Raw genomic sequence first — 12,772 nt, forward strand, 5'->3', positions numbered from 1 at the left:
ACAGTTCATTTGCTTGGTACCGAATTTTGGAAAGTGTAAGAGAGAACAAAATGGCAACATCCAGTGTACTACCAATATGATTCTTCTCTTTTGATGTCATATCCATGAATCCTCAATTCTGTTGTTATAGGAATCACTGCTGAAGTTCCGTATACTAGGTTGTACCTGAATTTCTGCAATAAAAGCGTTTGTATCGAAAGCTTCTATTGAGCTCAACTTTCAGAATGAGTATCTGGTTGCTGAAAAGATAAATTGTCGCGCGACTTCGGCACACGAAGTCGCGTAGTATGCGAAGGTCTTAGCTTGTCGCAGGCGACAGGTCCTGCGACAAGCCTGCGACAGTGTCAAGCTTGCCGCGTAGTATGCCAAGGTCCCGCGCCACTTCCATTCTAACAACTGGGAATTCATTACCCCGCGACAAGCCTGCGACAAAAAAAAAAAAAAAAAAAATTGTCGCACGTCTTCGACACACGAAGTCGCGTAATCTGCGAAGGCCCTAAAGGAAACTCGGAGTGCTGCCTTCGAATGCCATAAATGCAGTTTTCAGTATAGATTTTCTTCTATGGATGTTGGAGTTTGTAAGTTTTATGACACATTTATGAGTGTTATACTCAATTAAATATTCTTAAAATGTAATATTCGTTACTCGCTTGTTAATATTAGTTCATTTGATTCTTCTTTCAGATAGATATTTTCGTAGACAAAGAATATATATAGACAGTAAACTCAGTGGAAAACGAATTCTGGAGTGACCAGTACACAGTAGCACCTCTTTCAACGAAGAAACTAACTTTCGATCTGGCGTAAGCTGTATGAAAATTTTCAATTTAACCGTTCACTGGCATGTGGTTTAGAGGTCTCGTCCCGGCGAAATTAAAATATCGCTAATTTTACAGTAACTATGTGATATCTTCAAATAGATAAAAAAAATAATAATAATAATAATCGAAATGTGGAACAAGAGCGCTCTAGACAAAATCATTTTACATGAGATACCGTTATCACGACTAACTTATCTGCTTTCGATTTCCAGCCATTTTGAAAATCGGCATTTATTTTCGCGTTTCTAAACTGTTGAAAATGGAAAGCTACTAGGTGACTTGTGATAATGGTACCTCACGCAAAATAATATTATCTAGGGCGCTCTTGTTCCACATTTTGAAGATATCACATAATTATTGTAAAATTAGCGGTATTTTAATTTCGCCGGGATGAGGCCTCTTAAGAAGTCGTGAACTCGTATGCATAGACAATAAATTAACCCGCCGTAGCACGCGCCGCAGAGTCACACTCCTCGGAGACTCCACTGATAGAGAAATTTTAGCTTTCTTAGAACTGTTAAAAGAGTTTGTGTTGTAAAATATATGTGGGCAATTGTCAAAAACCTTGCAAAGAAATTATTAAACAATTTAATATCGCTTCAAAACAAAATACACATTAAAATGAGATAATTAAATATTGCGGAGTGAGACTCCGCGCGCGTGCCTTGATGTTAGATACAATTGGTTACGCGGGCTATGGAGGATGCAGCAAGAAAATTAATTTACCAAACCTAGTTACAAAAGTCCAAGTAACTGAAATGAAATAGTGTAAATATACGATTGTTTCAGTTTAGGTAGCTGGTTACAACATGCAGGTCAAGTTTAGGCAGATTTCTTGAAATAATTGCTTAAAAATTAGAACTCTTTCACTAATTTCCTTTTTGTCTTCCAAAAGACTTGCGCTGAGCGACATGGCAATATCCCATTTAACATAGATGGAGTTAGACGGAGCACCAGAAGTGGTGGTTGAAAAATTACAATTGTTTTGAAATACGGAGTCCGCATATATATCATAAAAACTACAGTACAAAAAATTCAACAAGTGCCAGGTGGCCATCAAAAACGTCGGGCAGGGCGAGGCGGGGAGCATCCGAAGAGAGCAGGAGCTTCAGTAATGGTGGGCATGCGGATAAACAAAAACTCAGAAATACGTGGGTTTACGCAATGATCTAGGGCTACGATCCTGAGACCCGCCCCCCCCCCAAACCTCATGTGGGCCCCTATTGTGTTTATGAATATACAATATTTGGCATAATTTGAATGCAATTTGTCTTAAAATCCTCATATATATACCTTCTGCATCTGAATGCCCCCCCCCCCCAAATTTACAGAGAAACGGCGCCCTTCGCAATGATACAGTTCCTATATCACTTATAACGGTTTTCCACTAATAGCGCTACAAATATAAGAACAAAATACAAAATACAATTTTATACACTGTGCAGAAATATTCCGCTGACGAAAAATAGTATCTAATACAGTCGTCTTTCATATACACTCACTTATTTAAACCGTCATAAAGCACTTACAATGATTTTACAGTTAATCCTACACTTGTGAATATAAAATAGTTATATCATTTACTATTTATTTCTCCCGCCTGTAGAAATTTGTTCCTTATAAACGTTTTTTTTTTTTAAAAAAAAAAAGCAGAATATTGAATTTTATCTGTAAATTTTGCAAAATTTGGTTTGTCACTTCATTTTATTTATTTATTTATTTTTTCCATATCTTGCTAAAGCGGAGGGTTAAAGCAAGGACCCGCTTATGCATGCCATTGCGTCAGAGTGTATCGATGATAAGAGAAAGCAGGGAAAGATACAGTTAGCATAAGAACAGGAAAGACTATAGAGGTTTAACATGGCTTATAAACATTTTTGATTATAGAGAGTTGCTAATTTTTTAAATTTTACGTCCCACGGTTATGCCGGCTAGGCTAAAAGAGATGGTGATGATGTGAAATTAAGGAAATGGTTTAATGAAGAAAGTGGGAGGAAACGGGAAAATCCCGAGAAAACCCACGCACACGGTGTTTGTCCACCATAAAGCTCACTTAGCGCGAACTGGGATCGAACCAAGAACCGTATGCACCAGTGGTGAACGCTCTAACACTGAGCCACTGTGGTCCTGAAAAATAAATATTCCTATATTAAAATATGTATACACATATACTGAAATGGTATGAGATTGGGACCTGAATCTCTCCTCCTCCTCCCCTTCCCTGTTGAAACTCTGCCAAAGCCGTTACTGCTTTGACGAGTTTGGAACGATATCTACTATTGCATTGATGTGCACACAGGAACGTCCTTAACTTGCTGACACAAAGTTCAAGGGATTCCATACAAAATCATACAAAAAAAATTAACTACAGATAGTATACTATTTGATTTTTACACTATATTTATATATTTCATTTGCAATCTTTCTACAGGTATACGTTGCCTGATGGTCGGGTGCCGGAGCGAGTTGTTCCCTGGAGTTGCTGTCGGGTGGACTTTCCTCACCAATGTTTTCACGATCCTCTTCAGCAGTTTGACGATGCAGAAGTGTTTGTAGAAAACCGAAAGTTGGTGGAAAAATCCATTTACTCCAAAGGTTGCTGGGCGAAATTTAAAATGTACATCCTTAACTTCCTTCAAGCAGCGTCTGTTGTATGTGGTCTCGTCTTCGTCATCCAGGTTAGCACAGGTCAGCAAACTTACTGTATGGATGAAGTATTACCTAGTATATAGTAATTTAGGGCAATATGCACACGATAAGGAATTAACTAACGTAACTACAAGATAATAAGAGTAATCTATGGTACATGAAAATTACTTATACTTTGATTCTTCCTCTATCATAATTTGTGCACAGTTTCGAAGTACCTATAATGTAGAGTAAATAATTACTTTTTAAGTAAAGTATTCAAAGTGAGCTTTTCATCCTAAGATTGGAACATTATGCACATACACGAGAAATATATTCATATGAACGACTGAGAATATTAAGAAATCAACTGATATATAATTGCAATATTTAATTATAAACATGTAATATATGTAAATTTTTTTAAAAAATGTGTAGACGGCAGAGGGCAAGTACATGGAAAGTCAACAATATTACCTATACACATTAATGTTAATAATAACAAAACGTAATGTTAATATGACTTTTATATAGAAACTCATAATATAATCTTATCCCTAGTAGCAAGAAAGCTTGCGGTCAGTTGGCGCATGCTTGGCTTTTGACTATCCACGCTTGCACTTGAAACGCATGCTTTCATACAATCTGCCTTTTATTGTACTTGCAAGCGATTCTTTAGACCCTTCGCAAAGCGTCATAGCATCACTGGCTGTTCATTGGCTATTGACTTGACTTGACTTGTAAAACGCTTGCATCAAGCTTCAATGGAACACAGAATGCAAGGTTGCTCCCATGTAACTTCGTTACTGAAATCCAGCTTGCGGCATGCTTGCACGTTTTCCAATCAAGCTGGATGCAAGTTTGGCCGACTTGCAATTCAAGCCTACAGCAAGCGGTTTGTAAGTTGTCTCTGCTATTAGGGATACTTTTTTGAAAAACAAATGGAAAATTGTTATATAGTCGCACAGAAATCTCATTCACGTGTTTTTTTATGCGTGTAATAATCATACTTATCTCCGTCAAAAACACAGACGTTGTTGAAGCATAATGTCTAGTTGTTTACGATAGGAATTGACACATTAGTTTTAGTTCACATGTCTATGGCATATTCATTTTTAAGTTTGTTTGTTTTCTGTAGAACTTGTTATTCATTCTTCGTGGCATCAATGGAGACATTTCACACATGTAATTCAGTCACCTAAAGAAGCAGAATTTGGTTCGAACTACTAAACATAGTAAACACAACAATAGTTGTTTAGATCAGTCAAGCACGGCTGGAATGGGCGTCAAGAGCGCCATGGTAGCTCTGCCGTGTTTTTGAGGTAATTTGTGCATTTACATTTTTCCCATCCATGGATATATGTCTTTTACCTTCAAACGGACAAATATGTTAAGTTTGCTAACATTGGCACAATGTTCTTATCAGCGACATATGAACTCCAGTATATACAGAATAGGCTTGGTACTTGATATGCGTTTCTCTTGATCTGCTTAATTACGCATAGATTTTTCTAGTAATCATTCGTACAATATATTATGTTATATCAAAGCCAATTGAAATTCAAAAACGCTGTGTTTTGTTCTACTTACTATCAAAATTTGATTTCTTCTTTTCACAGCTCTTCTACTGAACACTTTCCCATACTGCATTCACCATATTGACCAATGTTGTCAATTACAGATTGAACATAGTAATGCGTATTTTCGTCGTAAATACTTTATGTGTTTAACTATGCGCCTACCTAGACACAAATCAAGCATAAAAGACTTCTCATTAGCTAAATGGCTGGCGAATTCTTTCTTCGTAATAGTATTCAAGTACTTATTTCACGTTGGAGCAAGTCTCTACTAGTTTATCATGCAGCATTGCAAAATGTAATTTGATTTTATTTCAAGGTTTGTTGATTTTAAGAAATCTGATCTATTGCATTTGCTATATCAGTTTAGATATTTAGAGTACTTTTTTTTTTAATTTTCAGTACTATTTGAATTTTAAGACTGCAAAACTTGAGAGGTTCGGTGGCATAGTCGATAAGACATCTATTTATCTACTGGACGGGCAGGGGTCGATTCTTGTCTAGGAAGTGAAATATTTCTTGTTCTACTCTCATTCCGATACTGCTAAGGGGATCTGTTTTACTAACAAACACAGTGTTCGTATTTTGTTTGGAGGAATTTATGCACTTCCACAATACGTAATACAACATCGGAAGAGAAATTAGTTTATTTATTTTTCGGAATCGAAAATTCCACTTTCTGGATATCGGAAAAATTTTGGAATTTTTCCGAATTTTGGAATTTCTCTGATATCGGAATTTTTCCGAAATCCGAAATTTTCCGAATTCCGGAATTTGCCGATTTTCCTTTTCGGATTCCGGAAAATAAAAATTCCAGAATTCCCATTCCTAATTTATTTATTTATAGTGAAGGAGAAAATAAATGAAATAGTAGTTTATTTAAACAATACCGGTATGTAATTTGTGCCTAGAGTTTCCTCATTATTACATGTTCGGTATTAAACTACTTCGCCGAAAGTATACAACTAAGTAACGATCTCTACTACAATTTGCAACATTGGATGTTCATGTTGTGTCGCAGAAAATGTATAAGGATTGCACCTAAGGTACTCGTTTCAACATTAACAACGAATTTAAAATAAAATAAAATAAAATAACTTACACTAATTTGTCATCTGCACCCCTGACGATGCAGAAATCGAAGAGAACCTGATACGATTTGTTACCACGTACAACGGAGTGAAAAAAATCTAAGTTGTTTCTCACCGTCATGTTATGGCGCCCAGTATAATTCATGCTCATTCCATTATATGACCTTTTCCATAAATTATTGTTTTCTCTTGTTATTGTTTTTATTATTGTTATTTTCACTCATTTAGCCTTCATACATTTCAGTGTTCTTAAGTTTCCCTAAGAAAATTTCCCTCGACTGACACAAAAATTTCCCTTTTCCTATCAAATTTTCCCTAGTTTGTTAAGTGCCCAATTCCTAACAGATGTTATGTGATAAGATTAATTCAGCTGTATTAAAGAAAGTGACGACCACATTTCATTCATTTGTTCTTCATTTGGTTTTCCTTTTTTCTTTTACTTTTCCGTCACTTTTTTACTACACAAATACACACAGCTAACAATGGGTGCAAATTATGATACAGTAGAGGCCCATTAATCCGTCACCTCTGGGACCGGGGGTATGGTAGGAACCAGGGGTAAAAGTGAATCTGAAAAGGTAGGGGAACGCATGAGTTTACGCCGTCCCCCTGCCTATCTTTACCCATTACAATTTTATTAGAAAGTAGGGGACGCCACGGATATTTTCTGGAAACAGAGGGACGGCGTCTCCCCTCGTTCCCCCTCACTTTTACCCCTGATCGGGACGCCAAAAAGATTGGATTATCAGAAAATACAGAAAAATATTGATTTTCAGCACTAAACCAACTGATTAGTTACTTTAAAAATATAGAAATGAATGAAGAATGAATAAAGAAAAATCCCTAAAACCGACCACAATTTTATAGACTCCACAATACTATTAAAACAGTTGGCACTAAAAACTGCACAGTACAGTACAGAAAACACACACAACAAAAGAAAAGATACCATTGATGACGGAGCACTAAAACGGAGAAAGTGGTATGCCGCGACGGCAGTAAACGACAATGGGTCTCGTGTGTCACAGGCGAATCGGGACAAGTTCAACTCGAGCACGGTCGGATGAACCGGAGTGGAGGAACAGCCAAGGGCAGACGAGAGGGGTTCTATTGTATTTGGAACGGTGTCTTCCCACTTGCGACAGTCCTATTAGCGACAGGAACTGTTAACTGTCCTATAAGTGACCGATTCGATCTGTTAACTGCCCTATGAGTCACCGATTCGTTCATACTAAGATAATGGAAGAAGATAAGGTTCTCTCTTCTTTAAATTGTTTCATGCTAAGGTGATTTAGGACCTAACAAAATGTATTATGAAAAATTTCACTCCACCTGAATTTAATACGTGAGAATGCTCTCATTACATTAACAATCTTTTATACGTTTTTCCTAATATTATATTTTTGAATTAATTTCTATGAATACATTGACTCTATCAAGGGGAAAACTAATTAAATACTTAGAGTAGCTCCACCTTTGTCTATGATTCTAATACAATTAAAATTTTCATGTTAAAATGATACGGAACATAAGTTTAGATTGAATATGTTTATGGCATAAGAAAGAAATCAGAAAGAGGTAGGGGCGTCCGAAGAAAATTTTCTAGGGAGATGCATCTCCATGGTTGCTGTATCACGTCTGGTATATCTGGTATTTAATATATGTGGTTTGCTATATTAAATATACATTTTTGTGAGCCAGAGGGGACGATCCCTGCCTTCCCATCGGGCGCCCATGGAAAAAAGGTGTTCACCATTTGATTATATCCAAAAAATCTAAAAACACGGGGGGCCGCGGTGGCTCAGTGGTAGAGCGTTCACCTCTGGTGCTTGAGGTCCCGGGTTCGATCCCAGCCCCCGCCAAGTGAACTTTGTGGTGGACAAACACCGTGTGCGTGGGTTTTCTCGGGGTTCTCCCGTTTCCTCCCACTTTCTTCATTCCACCATTTCATTCATCACTCATCATCACCGTCTCCTTTAGCCTAACCGGCATAACCGTGGGACGTAAAACTCAAAGATTTCATTTCATTTTTCTAAAAACACGGTATATTCGAAGAAATTATTACACAAGTTACAAATCTCTCGCTGGACTTAACAGTTCGTCTAGTTATAAGGAATTATTTCAGGTTGCTACACGACAAGCTTTTATGTATAAGTCAAAACAAGGAAAGAAGGCAACTTAAGCAATTAGTTTACGTTTTAGTAGCTTACAATAAGGGGAAGATAGTTTAAAGAGCTTATTTACCTTTTGGATTGTTTAGAGTGAACTGCATTGTAATTGGTGGGATTGGTTGAGAATAGCCAATTAAATGTAAGGGATCTCAAAAGCTGTCTTCTATCATTGACATTTTTGTTTCATTTTATTCACAGAGTCTTAGGAAGTCTAAAAAGTAGATAGTTGGTGAAACTGTTACACGTTTAAGTTTTTCAAAATAAAATATATTACTGTGCTTAGTGAGTAATTAGATTTGAATTAAATTAAGTACAGAAAACAGAGCTTTTGAAGAAAGGAAATATTACAACTGGATTTTTAATAATTACATACGAATATGCTTTTCATGGAAATATCCCTGTTGTTTCGTTAAGTTATTTGATATGTTCTATGTCAAATCTAACTCAAAATTAAAATAAATTTTATTTGCACTCACAGTAGAGGAAATATATATTTGACGAACAGTATCACTGGCACGTACATATTTCATACCAAGGTTGTTCCGGTGCTAATAACGCCAGAGGGAAACAAATTTTAGGAGAAGGAATCATATCATCTTACATTATCTCAATATAAATGAATCGGTCGCTCATAGGACAGATAACAGTTCCTGTCGCTAATAGGACTGTCGCTTCTGGGACTAATTCTTTGGAACAGACATACACACAGGGGGCGCGGTGGTTCAGTGGTAGAGCGCTCACCTCAGGTGCTTGGGGTCCCTGGTTCGATCCCGGCTCGCGCCGTGTGAACTTTGTGGTGGACAAACACCGTACCGGTGGGTTTTCTCAGGGTTCTCCCACTTTCTCCATTCCACCATTTCATTCATTTCTCATCATCGCCGTTTCTTTTAGCCTAACCGGCAAAAACGTGGGACGTAAAACTTAAAAGATCTCATTTCACTTAAAAGACACACTCACACAAACTAAATTGGTTCATTTCTGAAGAACAAAGAAAAATTTAAGCATTTATATTGATCAAGCAGCAGCGTGAGAATTCTCCTGGATTTTCATGATTTATCGAAAAAATTCCCTTTTCTCTTTTGTTAAATTTACCTATGAAATTTCCCTCAAACTACGAACACTGCAATGTTTCATATTTCTCCTCCACGCACATATCACCGTTTTGTTAGATTTGTGTATATTACTTGTTTCCAGTTTATTTCTATTGTATAAATGAATTAGTTACTTTAAAAATAATGAATGAATAAAGAAAAATCCCTAAAACCGACCAGAATTTTATAGATTCCGCAATACTATTGAAACCTTTCCCAGAAGAAGGGGTGAAACTTTTTAAACGGGTAGACGGCAAAAAGAAAAATACATTCTTAGAGCCAATTCCATCATAGATTTAGACAATGGCATATTTGAAACGAAAATCATTCCGAAAACACTACTAATTAATTTTAGTAAATGGTATACGTATTTAACACTAAGTAAATTAATTGCTTCGCTCTCTGTTCGCGCTCCATCTATATCATCAAAGAACGACATATCAAAATATTAATTTTGTCCTGCATCCATGAATAAAATTAGAGTGGTTGGGTAGTAATTAAACCGCATCCATATCAAATACATGCAATCAGGTTATTATGTGGCTAAACATGCGGTTACACAAATATTAAATTCAAATCTAAAAACACCTTGAAATTGGCTCTTGTCCTGTTTGGAAATACATAATTAAATTGAAACAGTTCAGTTTTTTAAAGTTGAAAATTAAACCGTTACAATAGTTTGAAAACGGCAAATTGACTGCTCATCCGAAAGCGTATGATAGCGACATCTATACCGTAGCTGTGTATCTTTAGAAATTAGCGTGACGGTTTTACTAAGATACTCCCCATTTGTTCTTATTAGGATTAAATATTCCATAATTGAATACAGTATAACTCTTTGCTGAATATTTCATATACAGTAGACTCCCGAGTTTCAGGCCTAATGTAGCGGAGAGGCAGGCCGGATAACAAAAAAGGCCGGAGTTCTAATGGTTATAACTACGTACTGTGTAGTTATATCAGTGGTCGAAGTGAGACGGTATGCGGTGGTATGCCATACCGCCACTGGTTTTTCAGTGATGAAGGCATACCTTCTCTGGTTTTTCAGTGATGAAGACATACCGCCTCTGGTTTTTTAGTGATCAAGACATACCGTCAAGGAAGAGTAGATGCTAAATACCTTTCATAAATTCATTCTTATACACACGACGAATAGCTTTACACGTAAAAAGATTTTATTCCTTATGTAGAAATAATTTCTAAGTTGACAACGCAGACATTTTTGTTATCTTTTTCCTACCTTTTGTTTTTAAACTGAGATGTCTTCAAAGAAGTTAACCTAGTTTATATTTTAATGTGCCTTATTGAATTTTTTCTTTCGTAGATATGTGTGTGTGTGTTCTTGTCTTAATTCACATAAATATCGTGTTTTGAGCATGGGCGGATTTAGGGGTTGTCTGCAGAGAGAGGCGGATCTTTCGGGGCTTTAAAATACCCTTTATTCAAGTGGGGTACCGGGAGTTTTCCCGCAGAAAATTGTTAATATAAAAACTCTGTTTTTGAGTATTTTCGTGTATAATTTTCTATAATATTACATATCATAAGGGGATTTTTTTCAGAAAGTTGTTGGCGATGAATCAGTCTCTCCATGTCCTCCCCCTCCCCTTCCGTAACTAAACAGAAGCTCTCCAATGGTTTTTAGTCATTATGTAAATAGAAATGCAATCTTTCAGTTAACATACCCTCACTGTATTTCAACATTTAGATAGCCGGTATGTCGAGTCAAAATGCCATACTGCGTCAGGCGCAGTGGGACAGCAGTGTCCAGTGGCTGCAGCAGACGGAGGTAGTGTAAAATGGGAGACCTCTCAGATTTTCAAAGAGGGCAAATTGTTGGTGCGCGGTTATGTGGAGTGAGTGTGACGGCAGTGGCTACTGTGTTAGGTGTGTCGCGTGGGACAGTGTCGAAGGTGATGACGGCCTACACAACACACGGGAAAACGACATCGGGGAAGCGGACCAGTGGGCGGAAGAAAATCATGAGTGACAGGTCATGCCGGGCATTAAAGCGCATTGTCACGCAGAACCGTCGTGCCACTGCGGAGCAAGTGACGGAGGAACTCAATCAGGACCTCCCCCACCCTATTTCGACAATCACAGTCCGCCGCGAATTACATGACATGAACTTACGGGGTCGTGTTGCACGGGCCAAACCGCTCATCAGGGACCATAACGCTTTCGCACGCCGCAAATGGTGCCGCGACCATGCAACTTGGACCGTTGAGGACTGGAAACGTGTGATATGGTCGGATGAGTCATCCTTCACCCTATTCCCAACCACGGGCCATGTTTATGTGTGGAGAACGCCCAAAGAACCTATAATCTGCAGTGTTTCCGCCCAACTGTGAAACATGGCGGCGGCTCGGTGATGCTGTGGGCCGCCATATCATGGTTTTCATTGGGTCCTGTGGTCACATTTAGCGGACGAATCACTGCCAACGATTATGTCGCAATTTTAGGAGACCACTTGCATCCTATGGTCCGGATGTTGTTCCCGGACAATGACGCCATCTTCCAGGATGATAATGCACCCATTCACACAGCTGGCGTTGTTGCAGCGTGGCTTGAGGAACATCGGGATGAAATTCAACACTTCCCCTGGCCCGCCCAATCCCCAGATCTCAACATAATTGAACATCTGTGGTCCGTCTTGGAAACACGACTCCGGCGACGATTTCCACCTCCATCCTCTCTCACAGAACTGGCCGATGCCCTGCACGAGGAATGGTGTAAAATTCCACTTGCTACCATTCACGACCTCTATGCCTCCATCCCACGTCGCATCAAGGCTGTTCTGAAGGCGAAAGGTGACCCGACACCATATTAATCTGGTAAGTTGCAATTTCGTTCAGGTGTTTCCATTTTTTTGATCACCATCTGTATATATAATTTAGATCACAGTACCTTGACAATAATATCCTGTTAGTACAGTATATATGTTTTACTTTTTCATCAATTTAACTTCAATGAAATCAAAAGAAAAACACACGAAAAGTAAAAGTTTACAAAGAACAAACTCACACGCACTTCACCGTTTATTTGAGCTTTAAGAAATAATCGGTAATGCTGTATTATTTGTACATCTCAACGGAAGCTATCCAAACTATTAGAAAACAAAGTGGGATTCTGGAGATTACTCATTGACGCCTGGACTGATACAAATTAAAAGGAAAACTAACACGCAAAAAGCGCTTCCAACTAATAGTGCATAAAAGTCACTCGATTTGTAAATAAGTCGTCAAATCGTCGTTTAAAAATCACCAAAAAGAAGTCGCTGATCGGAAATATTATTTTTTGTCGCTATGCTGGAAGTCGAATCCCCTAGCTTTAGCGACTTTTCCCGCAAATTGGCAACAATGCGCAGGAGGATCGTAACAGACAACCGCTTTTAAT

General features: G+C 37.9%; 1 protein-coding gene across 1 annotated transcript in view; it reads left to right on the plus strand.

The window, feature by feature from the left end:
- The window catches only part of LOC145688912 (peripherin-2-like), a 97,126-nt gene that overhangs the window by 11,010 nt on the left and 73,344 nt on the right, over positions 1 to 12,772 (plus strand). The window contains exon 3 of the mRNA XM_081763080.1: positions 3,253 to 3,499. Coding sequence (XP_081619206.1) covers positions 3,253 to 3,499 — 247 coding nt within the window. The remainder of the gene's footprint in view (positions 1 to 3,252; positions 3,500 to 12,772) is intronic.

This window comes from Thermobia domestica, chromosome 7, assembly GCF_964235325.1.
Source record: "Thermobia domestica chromosome 7, izTheDome1.hap1.1, whole genome shotgun sequence".
In the NCBI taxonomy this organism is placed as follows: Eukaryota; Metazoa; Arthropoda; class Insecta; order Zygentoma; family Lepismatidae; genus Thermobia; species Thermobia domestica.